Raw genomic sequence first — 18,497 nt, 5'->3', positions numbered from 1 at the left:
GTTTTTTTGCTGCCGCCACTTCGTAAAAAGTGCCGACTCTGTCTTGTGTTTGACAAGCTTCAGCCCGTAGTCTTGAAGCCATGACTTGATTATCCATATAGTCTCGCTCACATAGATTAGAGAGAATGTTGAACGTATTCTTGCTGTCAAGAGTCGCCATTGCGCAGTATTTCTCTTCATCAAATGCTTTCCTGGCAAGCTCAAAAACCACCTTGGTAGCATCAATCGCTGATCTTCAGGAAGACGAACTGCCTACTTGAGAAACAACCGCCACTACCAAGACACGTTTCTAGGATCAATACAAGCTTTTGTGATTTTCACTTCGCGGGAAAAGATCCTTCTTTGAGGCAGTCTGTGAACACCTGGGCGAATATGCCTGGTGACTTTCTAATTGCTAGCTTTAGTGCCTTGTTGGGGATTCGCTCAATGCCGGGGGTTGCGGTATCCCGGAGCTTTTCCACTGCGTCTAGAACTAAGTCTGCCATTACTTGAGGGATGTTTTCGAAGCTCATTGGTATCTTTGGAAAGAAAACAATGTCAACAAAAAAATGGACTAAACATTATGGCTACTGTGGAGAAAGTTTTGTCCTGGTAAATAACGTGGATTGGCATCCACAATGGAGCATAAAACCTGGGAAACGGCTGCTGAGTCAACACCAAGAGCTCTATTACCAAACCCTGTCTCCACCTCCACGTGGTGATCGCTGGGAGTTCTTTCTTAATGAAAAACTGCAGACGGAGATGAATTAAGGCGAGTCTTCCGCGCCTAAAAACGGGAGAAAATGTACCAACTGGTCCTTCAGGTTGGGGATTGGGTAGGACTGAGAACATAGAAAACCGATATTACGAACCAACATAAGAAGCCTCGGACGGGATGGACTTTAAAACGATGAACCCGGCAACGACAACGGAATAACGATTAGCGCATTTTCTCACGGAACGTGCGTTTCTTGCATAGACCGAATGCTGCTTAGCAACTAGCCGATACCCTGTCCCAATATAAGGCTGATGTAACAACGTTGTAAGAGATGCGCTGGTCAGCGGACTGGTTTTCTGGAGAAGACGTACTTTTTTTTTTGGGGTAGGGTAGGTGAATGCATTTACGCACACAGTCTTGGACTCCCGGTTCGGTACGTCGTCGGACTACCAACTAAACACCTTCCCATCGTCATAGAGCTAGCCTGGAACCATTTGTCAATTACGTGGGCTAGTCCCCGAGCTCTCCCGCCTTGCGGAGCCTTCGAATCAGGGAATTGCTTTCACCAACGGGAGGAGAGAGGAGGAAGGGAACTGTCAGTTCAAGGGACCCCCTGCCATCCACTCCTCCACCGGTCGAACTCCAACAACTTAGCAACGAGAAGGGCCTGAACGTAATGGGCAACACAGTGTTTTCGGAGAGCCTCGATTTTTCGGGTAAGCAGCTTGTAACTGAGTCCCCACGGGTCTCCATTTAGCTCGTCGACCAGATGCTGCCAGTAGCTAGCTTTGCTCCTGTTTATTGCGTTGCGGAGTCTCCGTTTGGCTGACCTGTACTCTGTTGTTATGGTACATGCCTCTTCCCGGTCGTTTATACACTATGCTAAGCGGCGCAGTCTATCCTTCCGGAGGTTTGCAATTTCCATCGTCTACCAATAAATAGAAGGTTTGCTACATCGTGATGCCCTCCTGGGCATGGAGGCTCCGCAGGCCGTCGTTATCAGATTCATAATTAAATTTACGACAGTGCCAACTGCAGCGCCACCAGTGACAACCACCAGGAGTACCCTCTAGGGCGGCCTGTTCCAATAGTTTCGACAAACCTCCCGGTGTTCATTTTCGCAACGTTCCATGCACAGAAAGGGCGCCGGGGTGGATCACACCGAGAGTTTGTGTCCACCACTTCGAAGGCAATGTATTAATGGGTGCTTGGCGATAAGTCCTCTAGAACCTGCCACCCGTCCTCCAGCGACACCAGTGACTTCGACGCGAAAGTTACGCTTGGAATACTTTCCTCGTAGCCTGGGTACCGGAACGTAGGAGTGGATCCGGTGTTTAAAACTATCAATCCTGCTCTCGCCGTCATTTCAAGAGTTCGTTTCCCTGGAGTCTGGGTGAGCCATGCTCCATTCAAGTGTCCTGGCATTGAAATCACCTACCGACCAAGATCCGCCCATCCGTGAACAAGATAGTGTCCTCCAAAGCATCTAGCCTGCGTCGAGAGTTCGGCATCGTCTCATTCGACTTAAGATAGACACTGAAAAGCGTTATCCTAAAACATCGAATCCAGGCAAAGCCGTTCCCTCGGCCTTGGGCAAGAATCCTAAGGAGGGTTCCGTCCCTAGCCCAGATGGCGGCCCTGTTTCGGTACTGCTCACTGATGAACGCTAAATCAGCTTTGGTCTCCACTAGCAACTCGTGAGTGGTTGCACTTTGGTGCATCTTGATTTGTAGGATGAGAATAATATTGACTGCGTCCTAGCTCTTTTCAGTTTTGCTCTGAAGGCTGTGCAGTGTGTGCAACGTTCTCATCAGACGTGCCACTGTCCCTGCATAGGACGCAACTTTCTTTTTCGTTGCAGTAGTTTGCTTTATGACCTGCCTAATCGCATTTGCGGTATGTTGCCCTTCTGTCAGGTCCCCGACAGGTTGCGAATGTGTGCCCATAATCTAAACATCTGTAACATTTGGTTGGGCCGGCCCGGATTCGTATCCAACACACTATAAAACCAATTCTGCTTTTCCTGCTGTTTAGAAGCTTCCTCGCGTATTGTCCCGCAACTTCCACCACAGTAAGTTTTTGGCCTCGGGAGTTCGCAGTGGTGATACCAATCCGAATATTGGTTACCTCTGGCCATTTGTGTTTGATGGCCTCTTCTACCTCGTTCTTTTCTATGAGTCAGTATTTTCAGGGAGCACGTGGTTTCCAGGCTGGAAACCAAAGCTTTCTCTCCCAGAAGCCCCTTGATTGCTTCACAGCACGTAACTTTTTGTTATTCTCGGGCCTAATTCGACTAGGGCTCCACCGCACTTCATTTTACGAATGGAAGGCACTTCTACTCCGGTATCTTCGGATTTGACCTTGCAACGGATTTCACTAAGGACTTCCGGAAAAGTCTTGGCTTTCGTAGACTTAATAAGCAGAGCTGGCGGTTTAGTCCTCCTTCGTCTCCTTCTCCTTCTTTTGGTGCTCCGTTCTTCATGATCGCCTTAATTTCAAACAAGTTTTCCTGATGAGGCGGCGTGTTGTTGTTCCCCTTCACCTTCTTCTTTTGAACTCTGGAGAGTACCTGAATGAAGTCTCTTTCAGTTATCCCTTCCTCCTTTCGTTTTTCCCCCGGTTCGTTCTGCAATGTGCTGTCTGCGATCCGCAGTGTTCTCCTGGAAAGGCACGGTTATTTTTGCTTCTCGCGAATTTTCTCTTACCCTCCATGTCCGCCTATAATATGAAATTTTTTTCTGGAGAAACGTCACAGATTGCATGCGCTTCACAACCGCCGCACATATCTTAATAAGCCTTTCCTTTTCAGCTTTCGCCATAGTGGCCGACAGTGCTTCCACTCGGCTTATATTCGCAATCATTTGGTTAGTTTTGGCAGTTTTCAATCCGAAAAGTCTGAAAAAATCACGAAGCTGCCCCCTATATGGTGTCCAGGGCTCAAAACATCTTCTATACCAATATCTTTTTACAAATTATTGACTATCATTGTCTTATTTATTTCTGTTTGAGCAGCGAATTTTTTTTTTATGAAATGAAAGATGGAAAGATATGGGGAGATTCTAATCAGGCTTTAGATGTAGGCAACAATATTGCAAGCTTAAACTCTAAAATTCTGGCTGCATTCTTTGGTTCTTTTTCTAACTTTCCTGGGTTAGATACAAATTTTTAGATGCTTTGAGCACGCGGTCCCTTGCCGCCGAATAGTCACCGTCTGACTAATTCAAATTGCCTGCAATATCGCAGAACTAGAGTTTCTGCTTCAAAAATCATCGGACCAGAAAGTTTCCGCATGAATGGTTGGTCAATAATATATAAGCCCGTGTGAGTCCACATATGTCATGTACATATATATATCCATTGAACATGAGAATGCATTAAACGAGATCGAAAATAGTTCTAATAACGATAGTACTCCACTACCTGCAGTCTAAGTCCAAGTATCCGGGTTGGTGGGAGTTCTCTGTATCTAAGATACGAAGCGGGTAGGATATTTGTTAATTCGATAACTGACATTATTTTTGTTGATTTCCTTTCCAGTTGTTCACATTGGGAGTTCGACGTAGTTAAATCATGGATTCACCTGCATCCGTGTTCTTAGTTGACGATACCGAGCTAGTAGCTATGGACGCGTGTTTCACAGCTTTCGATAAAGACGGGTAAGCCCAACAAAATTTTATTCGTGGAAATTATGATAATGTTAAGAAAGGAAATTATCGTGAAATTGATAAGTGTGTCCCCGAGAAGTGGAAGTTCTTTCTTTCATTTTCCTTGTTATGAAATCGATTACAGAAGATGTAAAGATATCTGATAAGTGGTGTATCCCCTTTTCATCTATAATCAAGGATTAGTTCCGCAATTATTCATTCAAAATTCAATGAAATCTGTTCGTTATATAAACCCGCGATCAGTGTTTCCCGAAAAAGTTGTTGCTAACTTAATGGACTTCATTATTTCGAAATAAACAATAGAATAATTGTGCATTGTATGCTTTATGTTGTTGTCAATGGCAAAGGAACGTACTTTATGGTTTTGGCTCAATATCTTATATCTTGTTTTTTTTTTTTTTTTTTTTTGTGGTACACGGAGGTGGAAAATCTTAGAAAGACACGTCCGCCGCAGCTCCGCCGCCCGAACGGCGGAACTACAGCGGGCGCGTGTGGGATTCACACCCACTAAAAACCACCCCCGGTCTCTCCAGCCCCAGCCCCGCGGGACCACCATTGAGGTATTACTTCGCGGGGTAGGTTTGCTTTTAGGCACTCATCCTTCTCCTATTTGCAGCTTTCCTCCTTCTTTGTTCCTTCAGTAACTCCTCCTGCATTTGGATGATTGCGGAGCCAACCGCAAGCCACTTCTCCTCGGACTCCAGCATCTCAATAACCAAGCTCTCCGGGGTCCCGCTCCTGCCCAGCACCTGGTTTAAGCACCTTCTCTCCATCGCAAATCGTGGGCAGTGAAACATCACATGCTCTGGATCCTCCGGCATGCCATCGCATCTGGGACAGTTCGGAAAATCATCCAACCCAAAGCGGTGCAGATACTGCCTGTAGCAACCACCGTGTCCCGTGAGGAACTGGGTAATGTGGTAGTTGGTCTCCCCATGTTTTCGCTCAAGCCACACCCTAATGTTGGGAATGAGCCTGTGCTTCCACCTACCTTTCGCAGACTCGTCCCATCTGCGTTGCCAGAGATCAAGCGACTCTGACCATGCTGCACTTCTACGCTGTGCATGCCCCTCCATATGTCTTGCATTGTACAGGACACTCATTTCTTTGGCCAGAATGTCAACCGGGATCATGCCTGCCACCACCAATACTGCCTCATTTGATGTGGTTCTAAAAGCACTGCAAACCCTCAAAGCCATCCGTCGGTAAACCGAGTTCACCTGCTTCCGTCTCTGAGAGTTTGCAAGCGCCTCTGCCCACACAGGCGACGAGTAGAGCAGGATGGAGCGCACCACTCCGGCTAGCACCAACCTCCGGCAATGTTTCGGCCCGCCAATATTTGGCAACATTTTTGCAAGTGCCGTGGTGGCACTGGCTGCCTTTTGGCACGCATACTCTAGGTGTTCCCTAAAACCCAATTTGGTGTCAATTATTACCCCCAAGTATTTGATAGCCGGCTTTAATACGATCGTATGTCCACCGACCTCCACTTTTACAGTGTTATTTTTCCTGCGTTTCGTTATTAAGACCGCTTTCGTTTTCGCGTCCGCCAAGGTCAGCCCGGCCTTTTCTAGCCAGGACTTTATCGCTCTCACTGTTTCTGTTGCGTAAACCTCCACATCTTCTGGGTGTTTTGCTGCAACAACCACAGCTAGGTCATCAGCAAAGCCGACAATCGTAGTCCCCTCTGGGACGGGAAGAGCACCCCATTATACAGGATATTCCACAACAGGGGACCAAGTACCGATCCCTGTGGTACCCCGGCTGTGATAATGTACTCTTTGGGGCCCTCATCCGTCCCGTACCCGAGAGTCCTCTCTGAGAGGTAGTTTTCCACCAAATTCGCTAAGTATCCGGGGACACCTATGTCAGCCAACGCCCGTTTAATTCTATTCCAGTTGGCCGAGTTGAATGCGTTTTTGACATCCAACGCCACCACGGCACAGCAGCCGCCAGAAATCAGTGCACCTTTTGCCAGGTTTACCACCGTGCCAATTGCGTCCACCGTAGAGTGGGCGCGTCGGAAACCAAACTGGCGTTCCGACAAACCATTGCTGGCTTCGACGATGGGCAGGAGTCTGTTGTAGATGACTCTCTCCATCATCTTTCCCATTGTATCCAACAGGCAGATAGGACGGTACGACGCTGGGTTTCCAGGTGGCTTGCCAGGCTTCGGAAGCAACACCAACTTTTGCTTTTTCCACTGGGCAGGGAATATTCCTTCTTTTAGGCACGCCTCGAAGGTGTTGGCGAAAAGGTCGGGCCTAGTCTTCACTGCCAGTTTCAAAGCTCGGTTGGGGATGCCATCCAACCCTGGGGCCTTGTTGTCACCGAACCTACCACATATTTCCCGCAGCTCCTCCACAGTTACAGGCGGTATTATGCCGTTATTTAGCTGGAGAAAACTTTGCCTTCCCCTATTTTCGTGGTGAGGGAACAGAGTGGTAACAATCTGTTTCAGGAGGCGCGGACAGGTCACCTGGGGTGATTTCCGCAGCCTTTTCATCACCACTCTGTAAGCCCCGCCCCAAGGGTTTATGTCGGCATGGTCGCACAGCTGTTTGAAGCAGTTCTTTTTGCTCCTCCGAATGGCTTCCTTTAGGCGGCCACGCAATTGCTTGTGTGCCTCCTCTCGACCGTCGCCACCGGGTTTTCCCCTGAGCCTCTGGCAAAGCCTCCTTGCCCGAAAACACGCGGCTCGCAAACTTGCGATTTCGTTGTTCCACCAGTAGTTGGGTTGCCTACTGGGGAGCAATCGCCTTCTGGGCATAGTAGCATCGCTTGCTTCCGTCACCCATCGAGTGATCTGGGTGGCTTTCTCTCCAGCCGTACCATTCAGGGATATGTCGGAAACGTGTCCCCCTCGAAAGCTTTCACTGTCCAGCCAAGCATACCACCCGGCATTCTGCGAAAACTCTTTTTCGAGCTCGATCCGCCCTTGATCTCTATGCAGATTGCCTGGTGGTCGCTGTGTCCTCACTGACATGCCAAGCGATTCTACTGGCTAAAGTGGCACTCACGTATGTCAGGTCCACTATAGACCCCAGGCAAGCCCTCCTCCGGGTGCTCCATTATTTCCTGGAAAGCTTGTTCTCCACAAGTCCACAACGCTGCTTGGCCCGTTTGGTCTTTGACCCAAACGCTACCACCGCGGTTTCGGTATGGTTCACTTAGGATGGCCACATCGATGTTTTTCTCGCGGATGGTTTGCGCGAGTAGATCCTGCGCCGCTTCGCAGTGGTTGAGATTGATTTGTATCAACCTCATCTGCGATTTGTGCTAAGGGCTCTCCTGTATTCCGGGCACCTGCTGCTGCCCGCAATATCTTATATCTATCCACTGGAAGTAGGGTATTGAATAGCACTTATTTATGGTTTACTATATGCACACTTCACACACACTTCAAGGCCCTGATCCAATATGGATTGTTGCGCCAACGATTATTATTATTATTATTATATATGCACAGGTAGAGAGTGTTGTTTAAGGATATTCTCTCTCAATGTTTCAATGGAGACCTTTGTACTTTAGCCCTGAGTCATTTTGTCGCATTTCATTCCGTTGTTGGTTTCATCTATCAGGCGGCTTCCTTTACTTTTGTGTTAGAACGTAAATTTAAACCTTATGATCGTAATGTCCTAACAGCTAAAAACTCCTAAAGTTTCCAAATATTTGCACATAATGGGTTTGTCGACGGTCAAATGACCGAAAGGGGGGAGCTATCCCAAAAACCAAAAAGGATCGTGAAATTTACCGTCATGGGTCGCCCACAAATCTTGAAGCTTCATCGAAGTGCTCCTTGGAAACGTGCTTTCACGCCTCTGGGCTAGCCAGGTTCGGCAATGTGGGGGTCCTTTGAGCGCTTCGATCCCTCATGTGTCATTGCACAAAATTCCGCACCGGATCCTGAAAAAAAAAACCAAACACGGGGAATTTCGCGCAACTATCGAAATACTAAGATCCGAGCTAAACCTGAAACCGGAGGCTTGGCGCTTCAGGTATAGAAGGTTTTCTGTTTCCCTATGTGAGGAGCGATGAATACATGACAATCCCGCGTGTACATAGTTAAAAATTCCATTGCCCTGTAGGTAGGTAGGTAGGTATCTGTGGCCGCTCCGAGGAGCCCAATTAACGCTTTGTGCGTCGTTTTGATGCCACAAACTCCTAAGACCATGGCTGTTGTTATGGGAGCAGGGAGACAGAGTCCAGACGGTTGGAATCTTCAGAGCCAGTCGTAGCATTCACGAAAGAAGGCAGCTCTCCCACCCTGCAGCTAGAAATCTCTCTGAGGTCCCCAAAGAATGGTTTACCCAGTGTCCGCAGCCTGACTCTAGCCAGAGCTGGGCATTCGCAGAGAAAGTGCATGAAAGTTTCCCTTCTTTCTCCGCAGCTTCGGCAATGCGAATTGTAGGGTGTGCCGAGCTTAGCGGCATGGTCCCCTATGGGTCAGTGCCCCGTGCAGACCGCCGTAATCTTGAATACATTTGTACGCGTCTGGCACAGGAGCTCTCGTGATCGGGCGGGGGCCAAATTCTCCTTGACTTGGCACAGCTCGTAAGCCTTCGCCATCTTAGGCCCGCGGTTGCTAGGTGGTGCAAGTAGACTCGGCCCCCGGACACCCGCCAGCGGAACATCGACTGTATTCGCCGAAGGACTGCCAAGAGCAGAGCCTCGCCTGGTCAATCCGTGAGCCGGCTCATACCCCTCTATGTTCCTATGCCCGGGAACTCAGAGGAGAGTGACCTTGAGCGTGCCGCCCAGACTGTTCAGCGAGTCTCTGCACTCCCCCACCAGCCTGGAAGATGTTGTCGCTGAGTATAAGGCCTTGATGGCCGATTGGCTGTGGGTCAGAATAGTTATGTTGCGCTTGGGGCTCGACAGACTTCCAATATCGCCAGTACTTCCACTTGGAATACACTGGCGAAATCTGGGAGCCCATACGACTTGGATACACTGTGTTTATTCGAGAAAACCCTCGCGTCGACTCCACAGGCCATCTTTGATCCATCCGTAAAGAGTACTGTGTCATAACCTTCCAACACGTCGCTGGTTTTCCACTTTGCCTTGGTTGGAAAGTCCACAGCAAAGTTTCTCGTAAAGTTCAGCTTGCGTGTGGCATAGTCCGTGGGGAATGCCCAGATTTCCCGAGCTACTTGATCTAGGATGTTACTGTGGTCGTAGGACTTCGCTGTCCAGCATCCGGACTCACGTAGTCTGACGGCACTGCACACCGCAACGTATTTAATGTGGAGGGGAAGGAGATGCAGGAGTACATTGCCCTGTATTTTTTAGATCGGGTGATATTGACATTCAAAATCTTGAATTTCCAAAGAAGTGACAACTTTGACCTATTATAACTTTGTTAGTAATGGTGCAATTTCCACCAAACTTGGTAGGATCAAGTTCTATATTATAGCCTACGTTGTTTTAAATGTAGTGATAGGATGAACTTGAGGGGGGTTCTGCAGCCAATTACTAAAAATTATATAGGGCCTACAAATAAGTTCTGTCGGTTTTTTTGTTAAATTTGAAGCTTTATTGTGAAAAATTGGTTATACATTCATTGTTCCAAGTATTGCCCATCGCTAGCCACAACTTTCTTCCACCTTTTAGGCAATTCATAGATGCCATCGCTCCAAAAATTGGCCGGCTTTGGCCGCTATCCACTCATCGAGCCATTTTTTGAGTTCCTCGTAATTGGAGAAGTGCTGGTCAGCCAGACCATGCTGCAGCGACTGGAACAAATAGTAATCAGAAGGAGCAATGTCTGGGAAGTACAGCGGGTGGGGTAGGACTTCCCATTTCAACGTTTCTAGATATGTTTTAACGGGCTGTGCAACATGTGGACGAGCATTGTTATGTTGCAAAATAACTTTATCATGCCTTTGCTGGTATTGCGGCCGTTTTTTCTTGAGTTCGCGGCTCAAACGCATCATTTGACGTCGGTAGAGGTTGCCCGTGACCGTTTCGTTCGGTTTTAGCAGCTCATAGTATCCACACCCAGCTGGTCCCACCATATACACAGCATGATCTTCTCACCATGAATATTCGCTTTGGCCGTCGATGATGAGGCATGGCCGGGGTATCCCCACGTTGCCCGACGCTTGGGATTATCGTAATGGATCCACTTTTCATCGCCAGTAACTATTCGATGCAGAAAACTCTTCCTTTCTTGTCGTTGGAGCAGTTGTTCGCACGTGAAAAAACGGCGTTCGACGTCTCTTGGCTTCAGTTCATACTGAACCCAATTTCCGACCTTTCGGATCATTCTCATTGCTTTTAAACGGCGAGAAATGGCTTGCTGAGTGACTCCAAGTGTTTTTCCAAGTTCTTCTTGCATTTGCGGTGGATCTTGGTCGAGCAATGCCTCTAATTCTTGTTGGCCGTCTGGCGTGCTCTTCGTCTTCCAAGTCAAAATCGCCACTTTTAAACCGTCCAAACCACCTCTGACACGTTCGCTCAGATAGAGCATGGTTACCATAAACTTCCACCAAAATGCGATGACTTTCGGTTGCTTTTTTCTTCATATTGAAATAATGAAGTACAACTCCCGCAAAAACACATTATTTGGTACAAAATTGGCCATTTTCGTTGATGAAAAAAGTATTGTTGTTTACACTTCAATTAAATAATTTATACTGACGTTTGTGCCTATTGACAGTAGCTTTCCGATGAATGTTTGGAAATGTGGTTCAATGGAATAAAAAACAAGCTACGCCATCTATTGTGAAAACCGACAGAACTTATTTGTAGACCCTATAGTAATATGCCATTATTAACTTTATTTGAAGAGATATGGGTATGGAAGGTATTTCGGAGCCTAGCCACCATATAGTGGCAACCTCTTGATTTTTTTCAGATTTTTCGGTTGTGCAGTTTCTGAGAATGGCTCCGTTAAATAAATGATCACTTTTGACCCCCCGAACTCCCGCCCTTCCAACAAATGTCAAAACTCAGACCAGCTTCGGAAAGTACTAACCGAGACCTTTCATTTGATACACCACATGACTATATTTGGTAAAGAAAAAAATGTACCCCCCTTTTCCATGTATGGGAACTCTCCTCCGTGAGCGTTCACAGTTTCCACCTTTACACTAAATTTCGTGTCAATCATTAAGCCTGTCTCCGAGAAAAATGCGTGTGACAGACAGACAGACAGACATACAGACGGACAGATAGACAGACAGACGGTAAATTGATTTTAATAAGGATTTGTTTTACACAAAACCTTAAAAAGCAGCCTTTCTGCTGATTTTTACGACTCGGGGGTCGATTTTTCCTCGATTTCCGCCAGTCCCTCTGACCCTCGATTTTCCGTGTATCTAGCGATTTTATCATCCAAGAAAAATCCGACGATTTTGCATTTTTACTGATTTTTACGATCCGGGGGTAGCGGAGATTTTTCAAATTTCCTCGATTTCGGCCGCCCCTCTGACCGTAGATTTTACACGATATCACGCGTGTCTGTGATCGTAGCGTGAAAATTCGTGCATTTCCTGAATCCGAGTCGCCTCCCCGTTCAAATGACGTATTGCCCACAGCAGTCCGACGATTTGCATTTGTGTTGACCCGGGGGTCGTGGCAATTTTCAATTTTCCTCGATTTCGGCTAGCACCTCTGACACCCGATTTTCCGCGATATCTCACGTGCCTGCGATCGTATTATGAAAATTCTTGCATTTCGTGAATCTGCGTCGCCTCTTCGTTCGAACGAGGTATCGCCAATAGAAATCCGACGATTTTGCATTTTTTCTGATTTTTACGACCCGAATTACGGTCGTGGAAATTACATGTAGTACATGCAAAAGGGGAGTGTACAATTCTTTTCACCAAATATAGTCATGTTTGATATCAAATGAAGGGTCCCGATTAGTATAATACTTTCCGAAGCCGGTATTAATTTTCAGGTTTTGTTTGTAATGTCTGTCCGTCTGTCTGTCTGTCTTTTTTTACTGGAAATTCGCATCTGGAATCTGGGATACTCCTGTGGGCTCTTACCGACTAAAACCTCCCCTCTCCCGCGGGACCACCGTTTTGGTATTACTTTGCGGAACTGTTCAGCTCTTAGCTGTTAGCTGTTAGCTTTGCGTAGCGTTAAGCTTCCATTCTATGTCTCTGCTGCGCTTCTGCTGCTTTTAGTTGCTGGTGGATCCGTTTCACCATTGCAATAACCGCGTCCCATGCTATATTTGATTGCACCATGTGCCTAACCAGATTCTCCACCGGTAAACGGGTATTTAGTCCTCTTTGGAAATTTCGCCTTGAGCTTTTAAATCTTGGGCAGGTTAAGAAAACGTGTTCCTGAACCTTCATACGTAGGACAACCGGGCAATTCATCGACACCCAACCTATAGAGGTACTTCCTGTGCCCACCGTGTCCTGTTAAGAACTGAGTCAAATCGTAACTCGTCTCACCGTGATTCCGCCTGGTCCTATGCTGTTTGCATGCAGCCAATGACCTCGTATCATCCTCGCAATCACGCATGCCGCCTCATAAGATGTTGTGCGGTAGGCGAAACATGTTCGGATAGCGCTTAGCCGATATGTGGCTTCAAGCTGTCTGCGATTGTCTCCGATTTTTATCGCCGATGCCCACACTGGTGCCGCGTGTAAAAGGACAGAGCTGACGACTTTCGATAAAAGTAATCATCGGCTTTAGTTCGGGCCGCTTTCGTTTGGAAGCATATTTGCCAGTGTTGCGCTTATAGTCGCCCCTTTCTGGCCAGTAAGCTTTAAGTGGGGTTTAAAGCTCTGCTTGAAGTCGAATGTTACTCTCAGGTATTTCAGCGATGGTTGATAGCTAACAGCATGCGTTCCTATACAAGTTTCAACAGTTTTCTTTTCCGCCGTTTTGTAAAGAGCACCAACTCCGTCTTGTGTTCGGCGAGCTGCAGCCTTTAAGTCTTTAAGTCGAGACTTTATCGTCCATATATTCTCGTTCGCATATATCTGTACTTCGTCGAAATGATTGGATGTTATGACGACTCCAACGTCATTACCCGCTCGAGAACCTTACCTATTTTCCACTCTGCGAGGAAGGATTCTTCTTTTAGGCAGTATGTAAATACCTATGCGAACATGCTTGGTGCCTCATCACAGAGTGGCTTGAAGCAATATTTTTTACTTTTCATGATGGCCCACTGCAACTTTTTGCGTACCTGTTTATATTCGAGGTGCCTCTGGCGTGTTTCTTCAGCATTGACTCCGCCTTCTGGCCTTCAAGCATTCCGTACGACACTTCGCTATTTCAGCATTCCACCAATAGTTAGGGTTGTGTTTCCAAGAATGTGCACGGCTTGGCATGGTGGTGTCACATGCTCGGTATATCTGTTGGGACAGTTGCGGTGCTTCGCTATGGTCGTTCCTGTAAACTCGGTGTTCCACTGCAATACCTCCAGAAATGTATCCTCGTCAAGTGCTCTTGATGACCAACCTGTTTCTGGTTTCTTCATTTGAGGATTTATTGTTCTGGGTCCCTTACCAATAGTAATATTTACCGCCTGGTGGTCGCTATGCGCGTATTCTTCGCTAACACGCCAGTGTAGACGCTTGACCAGCGAATCACTTATGAAAGTAAGATCTACGACGGAGTCTAGCTCTCCACGTTTCAAAGTGTTTACGCTTCCGATATTGGTCAGGGTAACGTTTAGGCAGAAGAAAATCTCGAGTAGGATGCTTCACCTTCCATTTGTTTCCTGGCTTCCCCAAGCGTTGAAGTCGCCAGCAATAATTTTGGGGTTGTAATCTTTGGCTTCTCTCGCCAGTCTATCAAGCATGTTGCAATATTCTGGTATTGTCATACTTGGAGCGACATAACAGCTGTACATGAGAGGTCATCGATCTTAACCTTCACAAAATCGTGTTCGCGATACTTCATTGCTTGCTGGAAGGCTCGATTACCGAAAGTCAACACCGCAGCCTTTCTACTTATGTCTGATTCCCAAACGCCTTGATGGAGGCTTTTGTATTGTTCGCAGACAATAGGAACATCAATTTCCTCTTCATACACTTTCTGTACTAGCAGGACCTTGGCGGCTTGGCAGTGATTTTGATTCAGCTGGATGACTCTCATTTACGTCGGGTACTTAAAACGATCCTGTAGTTTGGACACCTGGTGCTATCCGTTATGTGGTTGCAATTGCGACCTTTTCCTGCGTAGAAGAAAGTGGGAGTTCAGTCTTTCGTCAAATGATTTTTCTCTCCACATTTTGGACACAGTTTGGATCAGTGTTGCTAGTGCAATCCTTCGCCATATGTCCGAATCCCAGGCATTTGAAAAACTTTTTTAGTGAAGTTGGCTCGGGTAGCCTGCACACGACCCAACCGACGTGGACTTTACCCGCAGACAGTGCTCTTGTAGTTAGTATAGTTAGCGTTGCTGTCTGCGTTCTCCCATACGCTCTCCTTAGACTCTTGATGTTCGTTTCTTGCACGTCCTCGAGTTTCAATTGGTGTTTGAGCGTTGCACAAATTTCCTCCTTGGTAGTGACCTCGTCAAGATCTTTACATTCTATCGTAACCATTGGCCGACTTTCGCGAACGATATTCCTTTGTAGGTCGTTATGATTCTTCTTTTCCTTTGATAGTTCGAATAGCAATCTTCCTTTCTATGTTCATCTAATTCACGTTACATTGTCGTTAAGCTCCTTCAGTGTAGGATCTGCCTTAACCCCTCGTAAAATACCAGCAAACGATATACCCTCTTTTGCTGTTATTACCAGCGCTTCTTGACGGTTTCGTTTCGTAATGATTCTCCCTGCTTCACCCCGCTCTTTCCTTGATTTAACCAAAGTCCAACAAAGGCTCAGATACTTCTGGCTTTGGCTCTTTTTAGTCCAGTAATGACCGATATTTTGGCTTGGGATCCTCCCTTCTTTTCTTTTATTCCTGTTGGTATACGGTTGAATCGTCAACGGGTTCCCTGACATGCTTTTGTGTTTCGTATCTGGGCTGTGAAACAATCTTGCGAAGCGGGGTTTCGGCCAGATCTTTTTTGTGGAGCAGCGTCGTTGGGGATGTTTGAGTTGCTCTATCTGCCGTTGTCTCCTTTGGCAGTGTAAGGCAACCATTGCCGAGTTCCTCGCGGGGTTATAAGAAGCTTGTATGGCTCGCATCTGATTTTTAATGGCGTACGTTGTACCTTGGGCTGACGTCGTTAGTGAACCCAGCAACCGGCAAGTCGTTAGCGAACCCAGCCTGGTGGTTCTCAGTTTGCACCTTGCTTGTACGGCGGTTTACACCTGTCTGTTTGTCACACGCACTTTTCTCAGAAACAACTACACCGATCGACACGAAATTTGTTGAGAAAATAAGACCTGTGAACGCCCAGATATGCAGCGTGCAGTGACATTTTTCTACGATGAAATTAAGTGGGGCGGGGAGGGTCCTCTTACATGCAAAAGGTGGATGTAAATTTTTTTTCACCGAATATTGTCATGTTAGGTATCAAATGAAAGGTCTTGATTGGTACTTTTCGATGCCGGTCAAGATACTCTCGATATCGGTATCTTTTTAAGGTTTTGTGTAAACACAAAACCTTATTAAAATCGGTTTACTGTCCGTCTGTCTGTCTGTCTGTCTTTTTTTTCCATCGCTGGAAGGTGGAAAGGTTCAAAATCTACTGCTGGCTCCTGCCATGCAGTTATGTGAGACTCCTACTCACTAAAACCACCTCATTCTTCTTCCACTCTCCCCACGGGATGTCTATAAGCATTGCGTCGCGGGGCTGGATCAGTTCTTAACTGCGGTGCATTATTTTTCACTCCCTTTGGTGCTTTCTTTGCAGTTCTTCGTGCCTTAGCTGCTGAAGAATCATTTTCAGCTCAATTACCACTTGATTCCAAGCGTCCGTTGATTCCAACATAAACTCCGCTATATTTCCAGGTGTTAAGCGCCTGTCTGTGATCGCCTCCAGCCTAGTTCGGTGTGCTGTAAATCTTGGGCACTCAAATAACATACAACATGCTCCGCATTCTCAGCCACGTTACCACATCTTCGGCAGCATGGTGACTCGTCGTGTCTAAATCGATATAGATAAGCCCGGTAACCTCCACGTCCAGTTAAAAACTGTATTAGCTCGTAGCTTAGTTCTCCGTGGCTCCTTTCAATCCATCTTCGAGTGTTTGGAATGATACGGTAGGTCGAACGGCCAGTTTGTGCCCAGTTCCGTCTTTTTTGCTTTGGATTCCCGCCGTGGTAGTTGCCGTCGAAGTACAATAGACTCCCCGATTGCATACATTTTGTCGTAGAGACGCCGATCTTCATCCGCCAAGATGTCTATGGGGATTGTCCCTGCCAGTACATATGCTACTTCTCCTGATGTCGTTCGATAAGCACTGCATACCCGGAGTGCACTTAGTCAATACGCCATTCATAGTTTTCCGCAATTTGATTTGATTTCCAGAACCGTTGCCCAAACTGGAGCTGCGTAGAGTAGTACGGAACTAACTACCCTTGATACAAGACGACGTCGACTTTGTCTTGGCCCACCAATGTTCGGCAGTATCCTCGAGATCGTTACAGCGATGGAAGATGCTTTAGTTACAGCGCACTTAGTGTGTTTTTTAAAGTTGAGTCTTTTGTCAATCATTGCTCCCAAATATTTAAGCGACTCTTGGAAGTAAATTGTTTTTTTACCAACTTTAATTTTCATGGTCGTGTCTTTCCTTCTTTTGCTGATCAGCACTAGTTCTGTTTTAAGTTCAGCAAGTGATAGACCGGACTTTTTCAACCAGGAATTGATCTCCCATATCGCTTCATTTGCATAGATTTCGATCTCGTCTTAGCGTTTTGCCACTATTGTTACCCCGATATCGTCGGCAAAGTCAAAAGTTGTCACGTCGTTAGGAAGGCGTAGCGTCAGCACTCCATTGTACATAATTAACCGCCGTTGATGATGATGATGAAGGGACCTAAGACAGACTTCTGTGGTACGCCGCGCGTCATTGGGAATAATTTCTGTCCATCGTCCGAGTCGCAATATAATCTTCTTCCAGGAAGAAATGTAACAACGATGCATACAATGTACTTCGGAGCCTGGAGTTTGGTTAGAGCCTCTACGATTTTCGTCCACTTTGCAGTGTTGAATGTCTGCCTTTTTTTTTTATACGTTGGAAGGTGGAAAGGTACAAAACCTACCGCTGGCTCCTGCCATACGGTTATGTGAGACTTTTACTCACTAAAGCCACCTCCTTCTCCTTCGCTTACCCCGCGGGACTGCCATTTCGGTATTACATCGCGGGGCAGGATCAGTTATGAACTGCGGCTTCTGTCGTTATTTGTCACTTTCCTCCGAAGCTCCTCCCTCCTCAGCAGATTGTGGATCGCCTTCATTAATTTTTCCACCGCCCTCCAAGATGTTTCAGAGGCTAGCATGTAGTCCACGATATTCTCGGGTGTCAACCGTGCCTCGGCGTCAATTTCCGCCCCCGCTCTGTGTGCAGCGAACTGCGGGCAGTTAAAAACAGCATGCTCCGCATCTTCCGGAGCCATCACGCATGTTCGGCAATACGGGGAGTCATCACGCCCGAAGCGATAAAGGTATGCACGGTACCCTCCGTGTCCGCTTAGGAATTGAGTTAAGTGGTAACTAACCTCACCGTGTCTTCGCTTGATCCATTTAAAGACATCTGGAATAATCCTGTGTGTCCAGCGTCCTTTAGGTGAATCATCCCACCTTTTCTGCCATTCCAAAATAGAATCACTTCGTGCCAATTGCCGACGATTGGTATAAGACTCACCGATTGCATGTGATGGGTCATACAGGCGTCGACCCTCATTCGACAAGATGTCGATGGAGATCATGCCGGCTATCACACAAGCTGCTTCATCTGAAGTTGTACGGTAATCGCATGACGTACGTAGTGCGCTCAATCGGTATGGGGCTGCGATTTTTCTTCTGTTTGCTTTCACCTTCAAAGACGATGCCCAGACTGGAGCTGCATAAAGCAAGATGGAGCTAACAACTCTCGAGATCAGGAGCCGACGGCTTTGCCTAGGACCACCTATATTTGGCAACATTCTTGCCAACAATGTAGCCACACCGGAAGCCTTGGTTGCTAAATTTTCAAGATGGGACTTGAATTTCAGTCTTAGGTCAACCATGACCCCAAGGTATTTAAACGTTGACTGCGATTG

General features: G+C 46.9%; 1 protein-coding gene across 2 annotated transcripts in view; it reads left to right on the top strand.

The window, feature by feature from the left end:
- The window catches only part of LOC119660389 (nicotinamidase), a 133,374-nt gene that overhangs the window by 44,217 nt on the left and 70,660 nt on the right, over positions 1-18,497 (top strand). The window contains exons 1-2 of one of the 2 annotated variants that reach the window (XM_038068912.1): positions 4,053-4,179; positions 4,235-4,353. In XM_038068912.1, the coding sequence (XP_037924840.1) occupies positions 4,268-4,353 (86 nt within the window). In that variant the 5' untranslated portion in view covers positions 4,053-4,179; positions 4,235-4,267. Of the gene's footprint in view, positions 1-4,052; positions 4,180-4,234; positions 4,354-18,497 lie in introns of those variants that run through there. The other variant, XM_038068913.1, reaches the window with a different exon arrangement.

This window comes from Hermetia illucens, chromosome 6, assembly GCF_905115235.1.
Source record: "Hermetia illucens chromosome 6, iHerIll2.2.curated.20191125, whole genome shotgun sequence".
Lineage (NCBI taxonomy): Eukaryota > Metazoa > Arthropoda > Insecta > Diptera > Stratiomyidae > Hermetia > Hermetia illucens.
This window is presented reverse-complemented; position numbering and strand designations above follow the sequence as displayed.